This window comes from Apteryx mantelli, chromosome 8 (assembly GCF_036417845.1).
Source record: "Apteryx mantelli isolate bAptMan1 chromosome 8, bAptMan1.hap1, whole genome shotgun sequence".
Taxonomy (NCBI): Eukaryota; Metazoa; Chordata; class Aves; order Apterygiformes; family Apterygidae; genus Apteryx; species Apteryx mantelli.
In genome coordinates, this window is record NC_089985.1 from 29093714 (window position 1) to 29118700 (window position 24987).

The following is a 24987-nucleotide window of genomic DNA, read 5'->3' on the forward strand; positions in this document are numbered from 1 at the left end:
CAAATACTGCATGTTGCTGTAAAGTAAGTGTTTAAATAGTAATCTCAATATTGATTCAGTTGCTGAATTATTCTGGTGGTTTAGGACAGTTTAACTTACTTATTAGTTTCTTAAGACCCACTTGACTTTCTGGAAAAGTAGGAAATGGTCAATCTTGATAACCTAACAAACTATATGGAAACTTGATTCCTGAAGCTTTAAATGCTGAGTGGAGAGTATTTTTTTCCATGTATAGTAACACTTAATGAGACCTTTATGTTCTTCCTGGATCACACTTCAGTTGTGTTTAGTAATAGGTTTCATGTTAACAATTAAAACATAACAGAATCTATGTGACTGACACTTTCCTGTTGCCCAGCCTCACAAGCTGGGTGGCCAGTTGGTCAGCTTTGTCCAATCTTCAGTAAAAAAAAGGAATTATTTTGCTAAATTAAGAATGTTTACTGGTTAATGTACATCTCAAGTTTTGAGCTGTCTTTTTGTAAAAGCACTCTCAGCAAATAGGCTTATTGATTTTTTGGGCTTGGATAATGAAAAAATCTGCATCTGATAGCTGTAATTTATAAGAAAGTAATAATGTGTGTGTTTTTTATTAACCAAGTAACAAGAATGTTTGCCAGGCAGCAGTTGGAGCTTAATAAATAGCTGCTATGATGGTGGGGTGGGAGTGCTGAGCAGCAAAAGTGATTATTATGAACAACCAAACTGTAAAGAAGAAAATGGAGCGGTAGTAGTTACCCAAAAGAAGCTATTGTTCTCTCCCATGCTTGCTTTTATTTGATACTCTCTATCCCCAGGAACCCAGCTGGTGGGTGGATTTTGAAATTTGATGGGTTTTTTAGTATTACTTCCAAACGCAGATTAGACTGGCAGTAATGTTCTACAGTTCTCTGTGGAAAGACTGATAGTCCTTAAGGAATCTTGTTTGGGCTTGAAAAGAAACATTAAGATCTTGTTGCCAATATAATACAATTGGAAAGCTGGAATAAATATACTGTAATCCTTTTTTGATTAAGAACTTCCATGCCCAGTGAAGGCAAGGCTCTGATTGCTTTACTGAAGATGCTGCGTAAGGTTTCAAATATCTGCCCCTTAAACAGTCTGTTACCAGCAAAGTTGGAGTCTGACCATGTTCTTGGTAGTTGCTTGAGTTACATTTATTGTATGTGTAAGCTATGGCAGTATTTTTGTTAAAGTTGTCAAAAAAGCTCATCAGCAGGAGAAGTGTTTAGGAGGAAACTTGTATTGATATTCAGGATTCCTTGTGACACATCAGATATGGATGCAGGAAGCATATGTTGTCTGAAAATCAAATTTCTTTTGAACTTTAGACTAGGGGCGGAGGAACTTACCTTATCCTTTAATTTTTTAACAGTCAGGTGTAGCTTTCATTCTAGTTATTCATATCCTTTCCTGATACAATTTTAATATTTTCCAAATGCAATGAATTAATGTTGTAAAACTTGTTTAAAAATCCTAGGATGCACAAGAATTTTTGCGTTGCCTAATGGACTTGCTTCATGAAGAACTAAAAGAGCCAGTTGTAGAAGTGGAAGATGCCCAGCCTATGAGTGTTGAAGAGAGTATGGAAGGAGACAAAAGCCCATCAGATGTAGGCTTTCAGTCTTGTGAATCCTGTGGTACCAGTGACAAATCAGAAAATGAGTCTGTTTTCAAACCTGTCTTAGAGGATCCTGCAGAGACAGCTATGTTAATTCAGGATGATGAAAACAGCTCAGTTGTGTCCAAAGACTGGCAGAAAGAAAAAGCATTGTGCAACAAGCTTAACCAAGAAAGTTCTATGGAAGACTTAGAAAAAGATGCAAATGCTGCTTCAGAAACTACTGAATTTTTAAATAATCAAGGAACTGTCAAAGTACAGATACACAGCAGATTCTCAGGTAAAACATTACTAATGTGCAGTTAAAATAGTGACATTCTTAGCTGACATAACTGTGCGAGTGGAAATGAGCTCTAGAACACAGTAGAGAGCTATAGGTCTAATAGGGTAAGTGGGCTTACTTGTAAATAATGCACCTTCTTAATTTATCTTTCAGTTTAGATGTTTTGTAATCCAATTTGAATTCACCTGGGAAGCTAGATTTGTACTGGATAAGACTTCAGATAACCTAGAAGGAAGGGGGAGTGTTTTTGCTTTGATTTTAACTTAATATGTGAATTGAAATCATGCTGCATTTGTAAATGTCCAGTGACCTGCCCCCCGCGTAGATAAATGAACTGTTTAACTGTTGTGTCAGTTTGTTCTACAGTAAATTTTTTTGTTAGAATTTATGACATAATGCAAATATTAATTGCAGAATACATCAGTGATGTCCACATGAATGATCTATCTGCAGTCCAAAGCCCCTCATCAAATGAAGGGATGAATGCACGCTTATCAAACAGTCCTCCAAAATCATGCTCATCGTGCCCTACACTGGCACCAGCCCACAAAAAAGGTATAGGCCCTTTTATTCCCTACTGAAACTGAACTGCTCTCTATTCCAACTTTTGTTTTGTTTCTTGTGTCTTAACCTCTATACAGCAGGCTTTCAGATGTGGAACACTTTTGTCTCTGTTCTCGTTCCACGCTGCTTGTGTAGCAATGCAGCATTGTTCTTACGTTTTTTGTCCCCTTTCACTGATGGGGAACGGGTCAGTGGTTGTTATACAAGCTGGACGTATAGTAAGACTCTCTTTGCTTTTGTTTCTTTCTTTGGAAGCATGGATACTGTTTGCCCCTTTGCTTTTGGAAGGTGGAGTAGTAGAGAACTGTCTCTTTTGCCCCTGTTTGGGGAGAGGGGAAATGTGGGAGGGGGGCAGTACCCACAGAAAGAAATAAAAGTGAATGCTTTTCAGAGGAGATGCGCACAGGTTCTTCGGTAGAAGTTCAATAAATCAACATTTTAGGTTATTAAGGTTAAGGATCCATGTATACCTTTATCGTGGATAAATCACTTTGCTGTAGCTGCTCTCTGGTTGCTACTGTTTGTGCAGTGTAGCATATTTCTCTTGGCACTTTCCATGGCATGACCTGTTTATCAGACAGCATCTAAAAAGCTTAGACTTCTACTGCCTTTAGCTCCAGGACAGTGCAGTTTTAGGGCACAAGGAACAATACAATATGGCTTTTTCGGCTTTATTTCTCTAACAGTAGAGTATTTTAATAAAAGCTCATAGTTTGGAACACAGTTTTAAGGCTAGCATTAAAAACGCAAACAAACCCCCCAATACTGTGATCCTCTTTCATCCAACAAAGCTTCAGCTCTGAAAGTGTTTGCTTATCCTTCTGTTGCTTCAACACTGATGTTGAATGAGGAGGATTTAAATGGTCTTAAGTCACTTGCTTCAACCTCCTTGGTCCATTTATTTCCCTCTGATGCAGTCTCATAACTGCTGAATAGTAGTACTGTCTCCAGTTTTGGCTTTGCTAGTGCAAGAAAGACTTAAAATGAAGTGAGTCCATCAGAAGATCACTAAGATGTTAGATGGCTGGAGCCTGTGACATACAGGGAGAGGCTGGGTTTGTTCAGCCTGGAGAAGGGAAGGCTAAAGGGGGAATCTTGCCGTCTTCAACTATTTAATGGATGGTTATAGAGAACACAGAGCCAGACTGCTCTTGAAGCCATACAGCAAATGGAAATGGAGGGAAGGTGCAGTAAGGAAAATTCCTATTAGATGGAAAGAAAAAAGTCTTTGAAATGAGTGGTCAAGTACTGGAACAGGGGCCCAGAGGTGTTGTGGAATATCCCTCTTTGGAAGTGGATTTTCCACTGTTCAAAACTAGCGCTGCTTTGAACAAGGACATACCAAATGATATCCAGAGGTCCCTACCAACCTCAACTACTCTGATTTTTGTCACTTCCTGACAACCTCACTCCTGCTCATACTTACGGAGTATTGAGAGAGCAGGTAAGTGTATGCAGTAGAAGTGGTGAGGGAAGTAGTGAGGTAGCTGTTTGCAGGCTCACAAGCTTGCTTTTCTTTATTCCCTGTGCTAGAACTTGTGAACCACTTGTAATTACCTAGTCAAGTAAATACACCTATTCCCTTGTTCTCTTCTGTTTCTCCTTGCTGAAAGCAAATGATGTCTTCTGGGTGCTGTAATTCTAAGAGGCCCCTGCTTGTCTGTGTCTTCTATTTCTTCCTGCTATTTGTTAACATGGATTGTGATAGATATAGCACATCTCCAAAATCACTGGAATGGAAGCTTTAGAAGCATCTTAAAGCCACGTAGTGGCAAAATAAATGATTGAAAGGAACCTTACAGAATTTGGGACAAAAGGCAATATAAGGTGGTTTGTGTCCATGCTAAATAATATATATCTGATGTATTGTGGGAAGAGGACTCCTCAGATTACTCCTAATAGCTTTTCTTTCTGTCAGTGATACTTCTAAATTCAGACCTTTCCATTATTTTAGACATTTTTCTAGGTAGGGGAGAGACAGAGGCAATATCTAATACTGCTGGACAGCAGAGAGCCATGGGTATTTGCTAATGGGCAAACTGTTTATCTACAAAGGAGCCTTGGGAGGTTGTGTTTTTATGAAAGGTTTATCAGAGGAGTTTGCTTTCCTTTTCACTGTAATTAATTCCACGTTTCACTGCCTATCTCCTTACTGACTGCCAGCAGTTTGGCAAGGTTTGCTTCTGACTCCTACAAGACTTCTGAGCAGTCTCTTGGGTAACGTACTGACTTTGGCAGAGGGGCTGCTCTGGTGGGTTTGCTTAATTAGTAGAGGATGGGGGGGGTTCAGGGTGTGTGGGTTTGGGGGTTTTTTGGTTTTGTTTTAATCAGCAGTTGTTTAGGTCAGACACTAGTTATGTTTAGTCTGTTTGAACCCACTGTCATCAATGTTGCAATACAGTGAGGTTGTGTATGAGCTCAGCTCTTTGGCCCAATGTGGTTAAAACTTCCTGGAAAAATACGATCAAATTACATGTCAGAATCCGCCTATTTAAACTTGTACTTTGGGGGATTACAGCAGGGATTAATCTGATGGTAGTAGGCTGTGGATTTCAAGACTAGCAGTTTGAGTTTTACTCAACTTAAACAGTGGCAAAATTTTCTAGTCTTTGTCCCTATAAGCTGCTTGAAGAAGTGAAATGGATTGCCTGGTGGTAGCAGCAGTAATCTGGTTGTGAAATCTCTGAGAAATCTTTACTAAAGAGAAAAGGAAGCTTGTCCCATAATTTAATCTTAAATATGTGGCATCTTTAATTATATTATGCAAAGTTCAAGAAAAGCAGAATCATACAGTGCCTTGATTACTTTCATTTTTGTCATCTTCTACTAGTTTCAACTGTGTCTTCACCAAAAAGGAAGAAACGCAAGAAGTACAGGAGTGTCATCTCTGACATATTTGATGGGACTATAATAAGCTCAGTACAGTGCTTGACTTGTGATCGGGTGAGTAAGGGGGGGGGGGGAGTGTTTTTTTTGTGTGGGTGTTTTTTGTCGCCCCCCCCAGTACAAAAGATTTTGACTTTAAGGATATAGTCATTCCCTGGTAATCTTTTATTTCTTGTGGCAGATTTGCTCAGAAGGTAAGGCTGTTTCATACTTGTTTACTCAAATCCTAACAGGAGCTGCTACCAGCACTTTGTATGTGGACTAGCTTGCTTTCATTCAGCTGGAAATTAACATAGAGCTGAAAAATAACATTTTGAGTGCTGGTTTACAGCAAGGTTGAAGAAAAAGTTGTTCTTCAATTTCTCTTAGGTAGGATTAGTGTTTGGTAATATTCTGATTTTTCCTGATGCATACCTGTTACTGTGATAGTTGTCAGGTATATAATGTTACAAAGAAAAGTAAAAGATGGTAGTTAAATTGTTCTACTTTATTACTCTTATCAGGTAAATTGAGGCTGAGAAAACTCAGCCCTTTGGAAAAATCCAGCTAAAGACATTTACTTTTACAAGTGATATGAATCACAAACTAGTTTCTGAAGTTCAGTCTTCTACTGGATGGTGTGCTGTGTCACAGAAACAGGTTTTTTGTACTATTTGCTAATAGGATTATTTAGAACAGCACAGGTGAGCATTTAGAAAAATGTAATTATCTAAGTGTGTATAGTATACCTCATCAATTTCAAAGCAATAGTACCAAATATTGGATATGTAAACCTTTGTGGACGAAGGATATGGTTTAATGTTCACCTTATTCCTGTTCTTGCTGCTTCACTTGTTTTGGAGCTCATAATGTTGAGACCATAGGTTGATCTGGTGAGCAAATGCAAATAATTTTTTTTTTAGTTTGCTTAACTGTTTTACTCTGTGACTGTGATCACTAAATCCAGCATGAGAGAAATAAAATGTGCAGCTGGGGGAATAGACAATCTCTGGCAGCAGATCCAGTTACATCAGGTCAAGATAATGTCAAAGTAAAATACTGTCAACAATAGGCTGAAGCTGTCTGAAAGTAGCTTGCCTAACAGGAGCCTGAGGCAAAAATCTTAGGGCTTTGTATCACTAGTAGGAAGAAAAATGATTAATAATAGCATAAGAAAATAACCAAAGCTTCAGTGATGATAATGTACAAGCTCACTTGCTTTTGCATATGTGTGCTCTATCTCTCTAATTCCTCCCCACCCCAGGCCATGAACTCTTACGTAGCCTAATTGATAACTAGTTTGCCACCTAGTGGAATTTGAGACTACACAACAGCTTGGTAGCTGCTGGTGAACTTTACAGAATTCAATTTAATTACTGTTTCTCTTGATTCTCTTCTGTTTCATTTGTTCTTTGCTTTAGGTGTCTGTAACCCTGGAGACCTTTCAGGATCTGTCTTTGCCTATTCCAGGTAAGGAAGATCTTGCTAAACTCCATTCTGCAAGTCATCAGACTTCTCTAGTCAAAACAGGATCATGTGGAGAAGCATATGCGCCCCAGGGATGGATAGCTTTTTTTATGGAGTATTTCAAAAGGTAAATGATTTTTAACTTGTTTTATTTATTTATTTTTTCTAATTCCAGTTTCTGCTCTTCTGGCAGAACATTTGTTGGTTTTTTTCTTTTCTGTCAATGATGTTTCAGGTTTGTTGTCTCATGTGTTCCTAGCTGGTTTTGGGGTCCAGTTGTAAACTTACAAGATTGTCTTGCTGCCTTTTTCGCCAGAGATGAGCTCAAGGGTAAGAGGTTAATTACATTAATATACTTGCTTTTTCAACCATGAAAAAAAGATTAGTATCTTTGTTGCTTTACGCAGTTACGGAAAGGCCACCTATTAGACTCTAATAAGGTTATTCCTTGCTTATGGGATCATTCATTTTAAAAAGGTAAGTTTCTCACTCAACTGAATATTGAGGCAAGAAATGTACGTAAAGGCTACTTTGGAAATGTCAAATGAAACTGAATTTGGCTTAATGAAATATCAGCAAAAAACTGTATCAATACTGCTCCTCATATCCTTAATGTGGACATTCAGTAAATTTTCCCTTTTAAATTATACGGCATTCTCTCTTCTGAATTATACTATGCTGCTTCATAGTAGAAAGCGTAAAACTGAAGAACCTTTTCTATCTAGTTGTAACATCAGCACTCTCATAGCAATTAAATACTGAATGCAACCTAAAGACAAATTCCCTTGAAGTTTTTATGTAGCCGATGTATGAACTTGAAGAATAACTATTTGGATTTGGAGAATAATGGCTATTTTTCTTCTCCCACATGTTTGCAGGTGATAACATGTACAGTTGTGGAAAGTGTAAAAAGTAAGCTGGCTTTTACCTCTGTTTTAATTAGTCGTAATTTTTTGCTGTTAGACAAGAGGCATTTATTTCTTTTGAATATGTTGTAGTACCTGCAATCTTTTGATACTACCTTGTGCTATGGTTGCCACTATTAACAAAGGTGCAGGAGTCAGTAAGCACTGACTCACAATACTTTATAATAAACCAAATGTGATTACTTCTTCTGTTGTTCCATACAATTTTAGACCATTCTAAATTTTTTTGATCAAGATAAAAGCTGTTATGCTTCTAGAATACTAGCAGGTTTTCATCAAGATGCAATAGGCTACTTAGCTGTGTAAAAAATTATGCTATGGCTTTAATAGACTAAAGAAGCAAGAAACAGAAGAGCTCTGAAAACTGCTCAAAGCCCTGTATGGAAAAAGAGTATCATTTCTTGCTATATAACTAATGATCTGTTGTAGGTAATTTCTTAAGATAAACTTAGTTGGATGGGTTGGGTTTTTTGTTTTGTTTTTGTTTGCTTTTTCCCTGAATACTCAGCTTCCATGAAGCTTCAAGTTGTTTTCTCTATGCTAGGAGAAACTATTAGGTAGATGGAACTTAATTATCTGTAGCTATTGCTTTGAATTTTTCAGCAGAACAAATTCTTTTCTTCCAAAGGGTCATTGTTTGTATAATTTTGGCTACTCCATGTCTAGTCTGCATTCCAGAAATATTCTGTGTTTACAAATTTCATGTTCAGCTTAGGCTTTGTCGTGTCTCTTGCTGATCTAGCATAATGAAACAAAATGTTTTTTAGAACTAAACATTTTTTTTTTCTTTTGCTTAGGTTAAGAAATGGAGTTAAATTCTGCAAAGTGCAAAAATTTCCTGAGGTACTGTTACCACGTGCACTTTAGAGCACTTTTTTCTGCATGATTAGGAATGTGGTAAGGCTATTAAGTTGCACAGAGTAAATTGTGTTTATAACATTACATGATGAAAGTTTATCTTCATACTGATATTTAAGAATGTGAGCAGCATTTGATTATGTACCATATAAGAAGGTGAACATTCATAATGAAAGGTGAAGAAGGTTGGGGGGTTTTTTGTTTGTTTGTTTTTCCCCCTGTGTTGTTATTGTCAGCCTGCAGAACTCATTTATGCCATAGCATAGGATTAAATAATATAGTGAGACTTGGAAGTCTTTTTGACATGTGATGTTTTGCATTTTAAAAGTAATCAAATCTTAAACTTAAAAACATGAGTTGATGGCTGCAATAATCAGGAGGAATTGCTGTCCCTCATGACAAGAATGTGCAATAGGTGCATTGAGGAAGAGAAAAGGTATGTCCTTCATTGCTGCATTAGTGTTAATAACTGTTCAGGACTGTCTCTTACACTGTCATTATAATGAGTCCTTGAGAAAATTCCTAATTCATCTGTAACTGCTTGAGCCACAACTGATTAAAAAACTCTGCGGAACGCAGAGCTTGATTGGTTGCCTTATGCCATAGAGGAAAAATGAGACTTTTGGGATGATGAAAAGATGACATGTATGTCTATCAAATAGTAGCATGTACAGGTCTTGAGTCTGTTGATCCTTCTTACAGATATTGTGCATTCATCTCAAAAGATTTAGACATGAACTTATGTTTTCCACAAAAATTGGGACTCATGTATCCTTTCCCCTGGAAGGACTTGATCTTCAGCCTTTCCTTGCTAAGGACAGTCCAGCTCAAATAGTGACTTATGATCTGTTATCTGTCATCTGTCATCATGGAACTGCCAGCAGTAAGTATGAGGCTGATGAGTTTGCATTTGCAATTGCTATTCACATCAGCACTTTGGTTTAAAGATAATGTTTATGTAGTGAAGGGTGAGTAGATAAGCATTGTTAATTTTAAATGTGAATAATTTTAAATGCGATAGGTTCTGGGATTCTTACCTTTAAAACTGTGAGAAGACTTGCTCTTAAAGAGTAGACATATCTTTGAAATTGTACAGTGTTGCTAAATAAAATTGCAATCCAAAAAAATTAACAGATCCTGGAATACAAAGCAAGTACAAAACTCCAGCATTCCCCCCTGCCCCCCCCCTCCCCGAAAACAACAGAAATCCCTCCAACTATTCCCTCTGCCTTTTCCTATTACACTATTGAAAGTAAACAGCATGAATGTATAAATAATGTTAGTGTTATGTCCCAGCAGATGATCAGTTGGTCTGCTACTCTCCATAGCTGATTTATGTATGTCTAATGTTTGGATGCTTCATATTCCTTACTTTTTTGGGAAGAGTTTGGGAAGCACCACAGACATACCAGTAACTAAGTAACATCTAAGTAAACACTTAGATGATCTGTGCCAGTTAACCCCAACATAGGTGATAACTGCTATTTATGCATAATGACGAGTAGCAGAAGAAACTTATTGTTGTCTGTCAGGCTCATTTCTGCCCAGGTGCTTTCAGTATTTATAAGATCTGTTAAAGTAGGAGAAAAGTAAGTTTGAGGACAGAAGCCTGAAACTTCATGGATTTTTTTATAGCAGGTACTCCCGGAACTGAGGTTCATTGTTTAGATGAAGTTGTCTTGCCACTGCTTTTTCTGAGTGTTGTCTCATTTTCTGTTTAGTGCTTGATGAATGATGCTTCCCTTAATCAGTTTAGTAGGTATTTGATTATTTAATAATTGTCAGTTTAATTGGTATTTAAGAAATAATTATTTAAAATGTATTATGACTAGCATTGAGAACCATTAAGTATGATCTTGATATCATATAGCAGTTATACAGCTGTGCTTATTTCTATTATTATAAAGCATACAAAGACTTGAAGAGTTTGTTGTAGAAATTAATTAGGGTGAATTGTTCAAGCAGCCTTCGTCTGGTTTGAGTTCCATGAGGAACATGGTAGACTACAAGCTGCTTGAAGAGTTCAGAATATGCTGAAAGCTGTGTCCAACTCTTCACTAGCTAATGTAGAAGAACTTGATCCTGAATCTGAGAGAAGTTAGTAGGTATATCCAAGTACTGTCTGCTAATGATTTTAAGTTTCTCACTTTTTTTAAAAGACTTTTTGTACTTACTATACAGTACGTGGAAAGGAAGTAAAATGGGCAGCTATGAACATTTTTTTAATAACTCTTGCCTTCTAACACTCTAGGTGGACATTATATAGCTTATTGTCGAAACAATTTAAATAATTTGTGGTATGAATTTGATGACCAGAGTGTCACAGAAGTATCTGAATCCACTGTGCAAAATGCAGAAGCATATGTGCTCTTCTACAGGTAAGAAGAAATTAAAAGCACGATAATGTTCAAATTAGTCAAATTAATAACTTTTTAAGCAATTGGGCCATTTTCATTCAGCTAAGGGAAGAATTTGACCAACCAGAAATAGTGGGGAGAGACTTCATCCTTCAGTTATGTCCTTAACACTTGTTCTGCCACTACCAACCTTCTGAACAGATTGCCCGAGTTGATTGTCATGCTTGAGAAGCACTTTTATTTTATAATAGACTGCATAGGTCATTAGTGCTGTATAGCAGAAAGGCTGTATGGCAATAAAAGAGTGGAAGAACGTCAAACTGTGAAGTTTGGTTTCAGTGTGCTCAGTTTGTTTTACTGGGTTGTTTTGATGTAACCAAGAACACTGAAGCCGCTTTACTCTGTAACTGAACATGTTTAGAACTTTAAGTGAAAATTCAGAAATGGATTAGGGCTTTAATTATCTTCAGTCTGCGTAAATAAAGCACAGTAAGATGACTAGGAAGAGAACTTTAAGCAACTGTTAGAACTGGCAGCCAATTGCCTCTTTTTCAATTAGAGGAAGGGAATTCTGCACAAGGGGAGATTTTTCACACAGACAGACTTGAACTGTTAGAGCTCTAAAGGGAATTGTGGAAACTCTTCAGCAGATGGGATGTGGAACAACAGGGGTTTTACTGTGCTGTAATTTAACTTCAGGGAGTTTATAGGCTGATCTTTTCCTGAAAGTCAAAATGAAAGGCGAGAAATCATGTTGTTACCATCTGAGACCTAAGGATTTTTTGTACTTTAAACAAGAAGTGCAACTAAAATATTTTACGTTTTCTAGAAATCTTTTCAGATTGTGAATTTCTTCTACTAACATAAAACTTCATACTAAAAGTTGACTACAAAATATTGTGCTAGAATTAAAGAATAAGATGTTGTGAGAATGTTATAACTTTCATCAGGAGCACTCATTCCTGCCACTGTCCAAGCTAAGCCTGTTAGTCTGACCCGGAAGGTCTTTTAAAAGGAATGTGGAAGTCATGATGTATTGCTAAGAATGAACACTGTACCTGATTGTAGGCAAACATTTTAAAAGTAAAATAAAGAATAAAATAATGCAATATTTAGTTTGGTTTAAACAAAGAAGAAAAGCCCCAAAATATACACACAAAATCCTACCACACACAAGGTGATGCCCTTTTAGGACTTTATGAAAATTTAGTAGGGATATGTATGCTTTTTTAAATTACAGCTTGAAAATGAACTTACCTACTTGAATTTTGTTTTCAGACTTAGGGTTTTTGTTAAATAAATTTGATCTGAAGTTAAACAGGTAATGTATTTTCATTGAGTTCATAGCATTTGTTTTTCCTACTCTTCTGTAGTTGTTTTGCTATACTGTATATTTGCCATACAGCCTTTGTTGCTTATAGCTATTAGGCCTAACTGAAGCTTTTCTACCCAGCTATTTGAATCAACTTTGACTCCATAAATCAACTGATTTGTGCCAGTTAAGAGTCAAATTTCAGGTAAGGGACTCTGAAGGATGGGATGAATGGTTCAAGTCTGCTTTTGGAGAAGAGACTCTACCCAAACTAGGGAGTAGGGGAGTTGCAGTATCTCCTTTACTGTTCAACCTTCCTTCTGATGCTAAGGAGAATGTCAAAGGACTACAGTCGGCAAGGCTTTAGCCCAAAGGCATATGCTGCAGATGGACAGGGAGCCTTATCTCCTCCTTCTGTGGAGGATCACCACTGTGGTGTAGTTTGCAGTCTCTGTTGCAGTCCACCTATTTGTTTTCTGAAGCTGGCAGGAAGGATGAGAACTGTTGGGAGTCTTCGAATTGTTGAACTATGCAGGCAAAAGTTCTTTCTTGTAAGCAAGATTACACCCACACTATGGCTTTGTCAGAACTAAGGGCAAGCATAACTTTAATGGAGTGTAGTCTTCAGTGCCCTTTCCACTTTGCAGGAACCATTAGTACCAACTATTGTGGTGTGTAATTCTGTAACATACAGCACTCTAGGTTTCTGTCATGCACATGCATAGAAGGTGCGAGTTTTTCACATGCTAAACCAACTGTTGTACTGCCAGTAGAACTTTGAAGCATAGATGTGGCCCAGGTAATGTACTGAAAGTACAGGTTTCTTTCCATAAAGTAAATTACCTGCATTCCACTAAAGGATATATCTTTGTTTAATGATTTCTATTTCTGTAATAGGAAGAGCAGTGAAGAAGCACAGAGAGAAAGACGGAGGATATCGGGTCTACTGAATATGATGGAACCAAGTCTTCTGCAGTTCTATGTTTCCAGACAGTGGTTAAATAAATTCAAGACTTTTGCAGAGCCAGGACCAATTTCAAATAATGATTTTCTCTGTATGCATGGAGGTGAGACTGTAACCGAGTACCATTTACAAAGAATTTGCCTGTCAGCTTGTAGCTGTACAGTATACTTGTACAGGAAGTACAAGAAATTAAAGGAAATTGAGTATAATAAGTTTATGCTACAGCTATCTGTTTCTGGCTTCTAGGTAACTTGGATTTCTTTTACTTTAGTAGCTGACTATTTGGAAATGATACTATGTGAAGTCCTCCTAAATCTTGTCTTTTCTCTGCACATCTGGTGTTGTACATAAGCTTTCTTGCTTCTTAGAGACAGATGATTTGGCTTATCTGTTTGCATAATAAACATCTATATTCCTGTTTAAAACAAACTATCAACAATCTATCAACTATCAGCTAACAAACCCTATCATTTTTATCATCCTTAATTTTTTGGTCTTTTAACTGATTTCAGTCTTTGTTCAGCCACGAGCTGGAAGCAACAAGAAGGTTTGAAAGCCACAGGACAAGAAATTGGTCTGGAGAATATCCAGTGCATAGCAGTATGATGAATTCAGTAGTAATTCTGTATATTTTGTATGGGAGCATAGAAGTTGTACTTTGGTATGTTAAATGCTAATAAAAATAGAGAATTGCATAACAGCAAGACCTATTTAGTGGAAATATCCATATGAATGCTAACATCCCAAGCTAGCGTTATGGGGTATTCTCATACTTGTTTTCTAATGAGAAATGCACCTGTATTAGGTTAGCAGTTACAGATGCAGCCCCTTCTGCTAAACCAAACTCTTAATAAAGGAGTACTATACCCCTATAGCTGTTTGCAGTGTGTCTACATGTCAGCCCTTGTCGCTGCTGTTTTCCTTCTGCAGGGTTACTACAGATGACTCATGTTATACGCATGTCCTAGCTACTAGATACTCCTTTTCAAAAGATTTTGTGTAATGCGTAGCTGCTTACCATATGCTGTAACTCAATGCTGCTAATTATGCAAGCCCCTCTATTTCTTCCTCCCTCTAAACTTTCAAGCATTCATGTGTCTTGAAGTAATTCAAAAATGCTGACAGAAACGAATGAATTTTGAGTACGATAGTTTAGTAAATCAGTGTTTTTACATGTATAAACAAAATCTTTCACTGCTGTTTAACTGTATACCTTCAGAAGCATTTTGTAACTGGTATTTAGAAAGGATTCCAGTCCTTTTCCTTTAATCTTCCATGTGGCTTCTTCAGCTTCTCTTTGGCATCATAAGACACTAAAATTAAAGAACAATCTCTTAAATACAGTGATATAACAAAGTAAAACTTTTTTCGGATGACTACTTTGAACTGGTCAGGGGTTTATGATTTAGAGACCTCTAACATAGTCTCTCCCAAAATTTCTTAAAGTGGAATTTCCAAGGAAAAAAAAATCCACAGGCCTTTTTTTTTTTTTTCTTTCTTTTTTCTGCTGCTGCTTTTGCAGGTGTTCCTCCACCCAAGGCAAGTTTCATAGAAGACCTGGTTGTAATGCTACCTCAAAATATATGGGATAATCTGTATAGCAGGTAAGGTTCATGTAACTGAAAAAAGTCCTGTGATAGAGTTTGAGAGCAAATGTGTGCCAAGCAGTGAGATTAGACTTCTGGGATTAGTGGCTTAAAAGATTTTTCAAAGTGCAGATTTATAGAATTTGCTTGTGAAAAGTAACACTAAATAAAAGCCTGCACGAACAGTAGTGTATTACTGGGGTGATGCTCAAGTATTAAATCAATAAACATCGTTTAGGGTCTGTACAAAACAACACAAAGTAGGTCAGCAAAAGTATGCTTTGCAAGAGGTACTTTGAAAGAGCTCTCTGTGTCAGCTTCCTGCTCCCTTGTTGGCTGGAGACAGCTTTTCTTGTATGTTGGCTTTGAATCTGTAGCCTCAGCTGCCAGCAGTGCTTCAAAATAGCTTAGATATAAAGGTTCTGTATAACTACTCCACACTTCTCCTATGGGTCAGGTTTAAGGGCTTGCTTATGTGGGAGGGATTCTTATAAAATGTGTCTCCTTTTAAAGTAACAAAAAAGTGGCAGAAGAGCCTAGCTGTTAAGGTTAACAACTCTGTATTGCACTTGTAACAACTGTTTTTGTCTCTTTAATTCCCAGGCACCTAAGAGCTATAGCTAAGATTTAAAAAAAAAAAAAAAAAAAAAAAAAAAAGGCTTAAATAGCCACAAGGAAAAAATAGAAACAATGCTATTGCCATCTTATTTCCACTTTCCTGCATATACTGAATTTTTCTTCTCAATAATTATTGTATAAATATCATACATAATGCATATATAATATGTTAATATATGATTATATATTTAATATGTTATTGTATAGATAATTTATAATACAAATATCTGTGTCTATTAAATGAACTGCATTATCCCTTACATGTGTACCAGAAATATTTGTTAAATCTGAAGGAAAATGTTTTTAAGCTTCTCATTCATTTCCCTTCACCATAAACTTTTTGAATAAGATGTCAAACTTCAGTCATATTTGATAAGTAGAAGGCCCAGAGACGGCAGGATCCTCCAGACTTTGGGAAACATCTAGTAGGTAGAGAAGAGATATAATTACTAAATATTTGTCCGTTCTGTCTGACCTCCTAACCAGCACGTGTCCGCATCAGCATAGAGTAGCTCTGGAGCAACCATACATTGCTTTTTGTCTTGCTAATAGCTGGCAATCATGGAGGAGTGCCATGGGTGAGCGTTTAGGGTGGGAAAGCCAAGTATTGAGAGAAACAAGACCGCTATGGCAGAAGTTGACTTACTGAGGTAGCATTAAGGAAAAGCAGATACTCTCATAGGATGCTAATCTATATGAGTCCAGACTTTGTTATTTTGCTGCTCACTTACCAATATTCTTATTTTATTCAATTCTAATAGCTTTGGAGTCAGAATTGCTTCAAAATCAAAGGTATAATCCATATTTGACCTATTTCAGTCAAAAACTTGTGGACTGATCAATGTAATCTAAAATCATAACATGAGCTTTAAAGGAACAGTTGGTGTGTAGGAAGTGGTGACCATTTTATGAAACGCCTTATAAAACATCAGTCTTTAAGTTGTGATGTGATGACTGAATATATACTAACAACCTTGTGTGTACAAATGCTGTTGTACCGAAATAACTCTTCAATTTTCAGATATAATACAACACTTCTGTATTTGGGAAAGCAATAGCATCCCAAATTATTTTTGTGAACTGATAAACATACAGTTCTAAGTTTTGTTTTGTTCAGATTCAATGCCTTCTGTGGCAGACTTAGTTTTAGTCTCTTAAGTAAACATGGTCACTTTTTCACTCTTGTTCAAAAACTATTCAGCTTTTGAACATTAATTCATCTCGTTATATTTAAGGATGCTCTTTTTTATCTCTTATTTAATGGAAGTTTTGGAATAAAATCTGAAGTTTTAGGGGGAAAGAAAAACAGAAGAGCGCAACTCTGACAAGAATAAGTAATTGGCTAGGAAGGAGCACTAAGAATATCCTTATTTCGTAACATGTATTTCAGCTTGACCTTTCTGCTGTAGTAAATGCATTTCTTAGTGCTGCTAGTCATTGATGGGCATTTTCTTTGTCAGGCTTGTAGTTTCTAGGCCTGCCAGTGTTCAGAACGATATTTAATGCTGTGCTCCTCGGTAACAGGGGCCCTAAGGAATTCCTTGTGTGCAGACAGCTGGCCCACAAGCAAATTATGGTGGGTATAGGGGCATGCGGAAGTAGCTTTGTTTTGGTTTGTTTGTTTTAAATAAACAATAAACGTTGAGGTTTAGAGCTTAGTTTAAGATAGAACTGGTTGAAATGTTTCCATAAGCTGTTTCTTGGAGGCTTTTAATAAATCACACATGGTATGTAAGAGTGTTCATTCGGAATAATCACTCACCAACATGTTTTTCCAGTAGTAACTCCTTTCAAAGTATGCGATTTTAGCAGAATTTTAGGGACGGTTTGTACTGGCTTTAGGCAGTCAGAATTTGGAAGATCGTTATGTCTTAGGATCAAGTACAAAGTCTTATTAAGAAAATAAATGATGGTATATGTGGGTCAGTGTGATCAGCACTGGAATGCATCAGACTTCAATTACATACTGTAAGAAGCTGACACTTGTTATGCCTAACAGGTGCCTGATTCTTTTTGCATGCTATTTTCCACAAGGTTAATGTGTTGTGGGGGTATGTTTTGTTTTTTTCTTTAACTATCACTGCAGGTATGGAGGAGGACCAGCTGTTAATCATCTGTATGTTTGTCATACCTGCCAAATAGAGTCTGAAAGAATTGAAAAAAGAAGGAAAAACGAATTGGAAATGTTTATTCGGGTAAAAAAGTAAACAGTTCTCATTCATTCCTTTTTTTGACATCATCTGATATTCATGACTCCAGATTATGGGTTACCATGTGCATAGGTGATTCATGTAACAAATAGACTTTATTAAAATATTTGTATACCTACATAGAATCACCTTTTTCTTGCTAGCAGCAACAGTGTCCTTGTGATGTCCCAGATAATTGTTTATATGGAAATGTAACTTGAGGAAATATAGTTAATCATAATCTTTAGCTCTGGTTCTAATTTTGTACCTGTTGATATAAAATAACATTAGAGGTATAAACAAATAGTTCAGTGTGAATTGAATGTTAGTATTGTAATGGATCTATAAAATTAAGCTCATTTTATTACTCATGTAGCAAGTTCTTCTTTTCTTCCCTGTCTTCCTTCCATAGTCTCTGAACAAAAATAAAACGTTAAACTGCCTAAACCTTAATTAAAGGTCTTGCTGGAAGATTTTTATAGGAATAGTTATTTTTTTCCAAGGAGAGGAACAAGTTTAGTTAGATACAACTGGGACTCTTTACTTAGCTGCTTTTTGCAATCTGTACAGTCACTTGTATTGTCTTGCAGGAGAAAATCAAGCAACCAGGGTGTGAATCTCTTAAAGCAAAAGAAACAGAAATCTTCCATGTTTTTAAACTAAAGCAAAAGTCATAAAATCAGTCTTCCTTGCTTGGAATTGTAATTGCTTCTGACCAAATTATTAGGGGAAAAGCATAGATGGCGATGTAGCTCATCATACAAAGAACTTGCTATCTAACAATGAAGCAAATCTTCAAAACACTGGTTTATTTTATAAAAATAAGCTTACTATTTATGATATTCTTATATTAAGTTTACACTGAAAAGTTCAGCATTCACGGTAATTTTCCAGTAGTGTTTCATGGATAAGCACTTATGCTTAAGAAGAGTGACTTGATTTTTTGTTTTAAGTCAAGCTGTTTTGGGAGGGAGGAAATTAAATTCTCAAGTAAAGAACAAATCTTTTTTAACTTGAAGGCTACCACTACATCAAAATTCTTACTTTGGAAGTTTACCAAGGCTTTACAATTCTGATGATCTGAAGTACTTTAAATTTTTTTTGTGGCGGTGTATTATATTGTTAATATTTAGTGAGTGGGTAAAAATATTTAGCAGCTTAAAAAAACAAAAAGGCAGAAAAACAATAATTCTTTTTCCTTGCAGCTTAATAGAGCATTCCAAGAAGAAGAATCTCCATCGACTTTTTACTGCATCAGCATGCAATGGTTCAGAGAATGGGAAGGATTTGTAAAGGGCAAAGACAGTGGTAAGTTGTGGCTCACGTCAAGATATGGGTAACCTTTTCTTTCTTCTTGTTGTCATATAGTAGTACTGTTTAAGTAAATTGCTTGTACTTTAGTAGAAGGATGCAGGAAGAATAGGAAGATAAGGCAACAAAAGCTCTTTAAAACCAAACAAAAAATTCACCAAAAAATTAAGACATAGTTTTCATATGTAGCAAATATATTTGGAAATCAAATTACAGACTGTAGTCAAAATTGGATAATCCATGGGAATGGATGGTGGGATAGTTGTGAAAGTATGTTACTTAGTTGGAGAGGGGTGGTTTCAGGTTTACACAATGCTTATTGTTCTGAATCTTTCCAAAAGTGGTAGTAAACTTAAACACCAACATCTGCAGAGAGCAGGGCGAGCTTTTAGCAGCAGCAGAAAAATTGGGTTCAGGTATGAGGAGGCATGCATTATGCAGTACAAACAGATTGATAATGCTGTAGCCTCTGGAGGAAAGGGGACCTCAATGATGCAATTTAGACCCACAGACAACTGTAATCATATCACTATTAGCCTTCTTTAGGTGCACATAAAGTTTCAAAATGGAAACACTGACGGAATGTTCTATAATCTTCTTTGAGTCTGCTCTAGGATGGTGTGGCTGGAGGTGAGAATTAGGATTAATTTGCATTTTACATTGCTTGAAGGCTTACTGTAATCATGAATGCTTGGAAAATCCTGCTTTTATTTAAAATTCTGATTAGCTTTTAACAGCTTGGAACATATTGCTGAGCAGTACAAGAACAAGCAGAAAGCAAACCAGCTATTTCTCCTTTCATTTGAAAACGGAACCTCCAGACTGCTGTTTGTTTTCACTCTCTCATTTTAATCATTCTTTCTGTCACTCTAGAGCCTCCTGGTCCCATTGATAATGCCAAGATTGCAGTCACAAAATGTGGAAATGTTGTGCTAAAGCAAGGTAGGTGTCTGATATTGCTGCAGCTTTGGACTCCTAATGATGTATTTGCTGAAGCTAGGAAAACTTATTATAAATTCTCATCTTAACTGTTTTTGTAAAATGATAATTCCTGGGGAATGTGTGTTGTGCTCTGTTCTAATTAAGAAAAACAGTAATACTAAATTTGGAGGGGAAACTGAAGAACTCGTAGTTGTTACAAGGCCCATTTTTGGGAGGCCAGCTTATTCATAAAATTATGAAATAGTGTCTATAATAGACTAAGCCAAGTGCAGATAAGAGTGTAGAAAGCAGTGCAGAGTAACTTTGGCTTTTAGGCTGTGTTCTCTATCTGTATTTAGTTATCTGAATCTTGAAACCTAATTTGAGTTGAGAGCTGCTCCTGACAGAGGGAAACAAACTACAGTGAGTAAATGTTGTTGCTCATTTTTCTGCAAGTTATTTACTACTGTATATTGCAAAAACTTTTTTAGCGTACAAAGATAGATTATTTGTTATTCTTCATAGTCAGATGCTTATATTTATTTGAATTTTGTGTGTAGAGAAAAAAGTTAAGTTTTCTAACATGGCTTGCTCTATGAAGACTTTAGATTTCCTGTGAAAGCATCATGTGGATATTTCATTTCATTGTAGCTCAGATTTGAGGAAAAAAATGCAGTGTTAAGGTTAATCTTTACTTGTTAATTGGATTTTTTCACAGTTAAAACTTGAGTTAATGCCTCAGCATACAGTGGACCTACCAGTGGCAGTTCACTGGAGGCCACTAGCTCCTGGGTGAATCTTACCAGCTGTAAAATGTTAAGTTTTGTTTTGGTTTTTTTTTTTTTTTTTGGAAAGAATGAGTTCTTGCTCCCAGGAGTGTGCCAGTGCATTTTAAAGATTTAAGCTGTAACATAGGATTCAAATACAGGTTATGAAGCATCTGACTGAAGTATAGCAACAGAAGAATTCAGTTTAGGATCAGTAACAGTAAGTAGAATGGTAGTTTTTAACTTTTCACTTCAGCTAGATTGATTCAAATTAGAACATAAGTAGAAATTAAAAGAAAGAGGTGTGGAAATACTTATCTCTTTTCCTGAGTGAAGAGGTTAGAGCACCATTAAGTAGTGTGTAGTATTACATATCTTTGTGATCCAGTGGTCCTGATCCCAGGGTTTTAGTTCACTGTGCTTGTTCAGTTAAATGTGACCATTAGAAGAGCTGGAAGCTGGATGAGGGGAGGAAGGTCTACCCTGGGCCTACGGGAATGGAGTCAGTTGCATTTTTAAGTACAGCACTGAACCTAAACATTTGTTTACTGAGGCATAACTTTATTAATTCTGGTACAGTGCATCCTGACTTCCAGATGAAGCTTTGCATGGTTGACTCAGTGTGGGTAAACAAATGTGTAACTCTTTGTACCCTTCCTCTTTGGAAATGTTTTATATGTAAAATAGGGCAGTAGGTCCAGCTGTGCAGGTGGTGAGGCTAGAAAATTATGAGTATATATGGAGAAGTCCCCTTGATTTAGCTTTGTTTTGTTTTAAATAGAGGGCACTGTAATTAAACTTAATGAGACAGATTAAGAATAATTTCTAATAAAAGGATATTGGAGAAACTTCCTGTAGGCAGGTTTTTAATCAGTTGCTTAAGACTGAGGGGTCTTATTCAGGTAGAGTAGAAAGCTGTCCTCTATGCCTAGGGTAAGAAGTCCTGGCTTCAAGTGTATCAGACAGAATCCTTGTATTAAAACCCAAGAGTGGTGATATGCTGGGGTTCCCCTGCCTCTATAAAGGGTTATTGAAAATCAGAAGTGATTATTGGATGCTGACCTGAGACATGAGACCTCTAGCCAGAGGAACAGGATCATAAACAAAGACTTTATTAAATGGACAGAAAAATCAGGCTGACTCATCACAGTGCCACATATAAGGAGCATTAGTGGGGCAGTTAATGTCCTGATAGTCTTTTCTGTCTGGGGCTCTGAGAATTCCACTGTGGTTTCTGTTCTTTCGTTCTTTATTGTAAATCTTTAATTTTTCTCATTAAGCAAGAGTCTTGAACCCTTGACCTTTACGGTGTAATTAGCGGGACTGGATGTTCTTACATTAATATGAATCCTTGCTCCCTCTGTATACCAAGAAGCAGCCCCACAACTGCAAGACTTGCCAGCTGTCAGCTTGGTTGATAAGTGTCAGACAAGATGTTTATCTTAAATGTCATGCATTTTTATGAATCAGCTCTGCTAAGGATTGGATAGTTTAGAGAGCAGATAGTTGTAGAATCGAGAAACATAAAGCTAACACATGTCATCAGGTTTGGTAGTTAGTGCAAGATAAAGCACAAATATGGATTAGGGTATTAAATTTGTCTGAGTATTTTGTTTTTTATCTGTTATGGGCTTCAAAAAATCATGAAAATTTTAAATAGTAATTAAAACTTTAAAAATGTTTTCAGGTGCAGATTCTGGACAGATATCTGAAGAAACATGGAATTTTCTTCAGTCAATCTATGGTGGAGGTCCAGAGATTATACTCAGACCACCTGTTCCTCCAGTAGACCCTGATATCTTGCAAACAGAGGAGAAGATTGAATTAGAAACTCATGGTCTGTAGCTGTTGAGATAAAGATGAACATGTAAGGAATTCAGCTTCCTTACAAAATGCCCCAATACATTCCTGAAAGTTTTATTCCCTAATGTTTGTAGGAGGCAAAGCTCACTGGGCATTATGTTAACTAAAGAATAGTAAGTTGAAATATGTATTACAATTTGCTTAAATAGAGACTTGTTTCTCTGTTTTGGAAGGCATGTGGTTTGTACATTTTGGATTGTTTAGTCAATGGAAAACAATGTCATTTCTGGACTTCTTTGTATAAGTCAAAATCCTGTAGTAACCTTAGACTTGAAAAATTGGAGCAAAATTTTAGAAATGTCGTAAGATAACTTTATTGATTCCTGATTGGACTTCTGATATCTACAAACTGCTGCCTGTTTTAATTGTACAGTTTTGACAAGCCTAGGTATAAGGGGAGTATATTTTAAATGGATCGCAATCATTGATTTAATAAAAAGAAGAAGGAGAAAAAAGACAACTTCCTAAATGCTCAGGAAAAAATTGTCTTGCTTTTTTTGCACTGTAAGTATATAAAACAAGTAGTATATAACATCCAAATACTTTTCGAATTTGAATGGATCAGATAGTCTAGATGGAATATTGTTTTAGTCAGCAAATGTCATAATTTATTACCTACTAAATTTTACATCTTATTATAGGCTTCTGTAACTCTCTAAGCCTGGCTAGTATCTTTAATATCTGTGAAAAAAAATTTTAGTCTTCTCTAGAGTGATGTTTGAGAGCATGAAGTGTGAAATGTAAAATGATTATGGACATGAGTGATATAAATTTGAGAAATTAAATTGTCTGGTCTCCTGAATTATATTCACAAAACAGTTCCTTTTGAAGGATTTTATTGTATTGTTAAAAATACTCAGTGGCATGATGACCTATGATGTCAGAAGCTGGAAGAAATATATATATATATTGCAAAACTTTACTGAATGATTCATATTGGAATGCAGAATGGCATTTGCTCTTGTTTTTGCCTGATATTGTTACCAAATAAGCAGCATTATTCAAGGCTGGATCAATAATAATAATAAAAAAACCCTTCAATTGTGGAAGGGGGGAGAAAGCGTTCTTAAATGTTTTTCATTTATTACATCAATACAAAACCTTTCAAAGCAATGCTTTGATATTGCTTTTGCACCCATATAAGTGTATTTCTTGACCGTTTTACATTTGGTCAGTGATGTTGGCAGTTCTAGCTCCAAAGTGAGCAAATGCTGAGACAACATTTGTCTGGATTATTTTATACTATATATTAAGTTAACTCTTTTTATGCTTTGTAAAGCCACTTAAAGCCATTCTGGTTAAAGAAGCATATAGGGCAATTCTAGACTGCGTCCTGTAACCTAAAGTACTTGACCCTGTTGCTGATGTGCCACATAGCAGGAGTCAGTTCTGTCTGAGTAGCTAAAAATCCCAGTATTTTACTCGCTCTACCTGAGAAGAGCTAGAGCAAGGAACAAAAGGAATTAAGCTGGGTTTGTGATATGTATGTTACCTTTGATCCTCTTAATTCATCACCTTTACTTTGTCAATAATCTGATACCATTTAGTATTTCTCTGTAGTTCTTGTAGCATACTTTGAACTAAACCAAATTTATGTTCCTATTTCAGATGATACAGCTTATAAAAGCCGCATATAGAATACATTGTACTTCAGCATTTTGCTTTGCTGTAAGTTGTTTGTATTTATGAGGTAAGCTGGAATCTAATGGGATCGAGTCTTGTACCCTTTTTTTGGCCTCTAAGTCCAGTAGGCAAGAACTAAAAGAGTAGGTGACTTGCGCTTTCCAGCCTGCAGCTATGTAACTTAAGTCATACATAAAGGTAACTTAATCTCCTTTGAGGGCACTTAAGATGGAGGTAGGTACAGAGAGCTCTGGGGAGATTTGGAAAAAGAATATCTGCAGTCTTGTTTATAGATAAGTATGAGGGCCAAAAAATGGAAAGGCGATTCATGGAATGCCCTTTTTACCCCTAAGTTAGGCCTCCGAATCAAGAGAAATCTAAGGAAGCTGTCCTAGGTAAATGAGGCTTGCACTGAACTAAAGAAATTTTTTTTATCTTAAATGCCAGTACAATATGAATAAAACAGTGCAAACAGGAGGAAATTGACAGCAATATGAAGCCAATAATTTTATGAATAAGGAAAAAAATACTCAATTTTAAATTCTCACAGGTAACTCTTGCCCAGCCTGTTAAGTTTCTGAACTTTTGTGTTTCTCCTTAAATTCTCAAGAAGGTCTTGGGATATCTGCAGCTGAAAAGCCTTGCATGTACGCAAGAGTAAATCTGAAGGAACACCAAGCAGAGCCCTCAACTATCTGATCGTGCATTTCTGCAATTTTATATTAGTAGATAAGGCACGTTGAAGTTAATACCAAGTTTCCTCTGCAGTAAACAAACATATCAGTTACAACTACAAAGTTATCTCACTGTTTAAGGTAAACATAACTTGCTTATGAACAGTCAATAGTAATTTGCTGGCCTTGACCTGTGGGGGCACTTCTAGCTTCCCACC

The 24987-nt window shown here is 36.5% G+C and overlaps 1 protein-coding gene across 24 annotated transcripts in view; it reads left to right on the top strand.

Annotated features, from left to right (window-relative positions):
• The window catches only part of USP33 (ubiquitin specific peptidase 33), a 54729-nt gene that overhangs the window by 19828 nt on the left and 9914 nt on the right, over window positions 1-24987 (top strand). For 4 of the 24 annotated variants that reach the window (XR_010884907.1, XR_010884908.1, XR_010884902.1 and 1 more), the window contains exons 11-27: window positions 1481-1901; window positions 2319-2459; window positions 5299-5411; window positions 6755-6927; window positions 7036-7130; window positions 7679-7712; window positions 8524-8569; window positions 9287-9467; window positions 10836-10962; window positions 13151-13320; window positions 14740-14821; window positions 17508-17616; window positions 18816-18918; window positions 19795-19863; window positions 22297-22476; window positions 24081-24162; window positions 24706-24910. Coding sequence is in view for 9 of the 24 variants with exons in the window: in XM_067301024.1 (XP_067157125.1) it covers window positions 1481-1901; window positions 2319-2459; window positions 5299-5411; window positions 6755-6927; window positions 7036-7130; window positions 7679-7712; window positions 8524-8569; window positions 9287-9467; window positions 10836-10962; window positions 13151-13320; window positions 14740-14821; window positions 17508-17616; window positions 18816-18918; window positions 19795-19863; window positions 22297-22454 (2022 nt within the window). In the remaining 15 variants the exon portion in view is untranslated. Of the gene's footprint in view, window positions 1-1480; window positions 1902-2318; window positions 2460-5298; window positions 5412-6754; window positions 6928-7035; window positions 7131-7678; window positions 7713-8523; window positions 8570-9286; window positions 9468-10835; window positions 10963-13150; window positions 13321-14739; window positions 14822-17507; window positions 17629-18815; window positions 18919-19794; window positions 19864-20201; window positions 20266-22296; window positions 23258-24080; window positions 24163-24705; window positions 24911-24987 lie in introns of those variants that run through there. The other 20 variants (XM_067301022.1, XM_067301023.1, XM_067301029.1 and 17 more) reach the window with 16 other exon arrangements.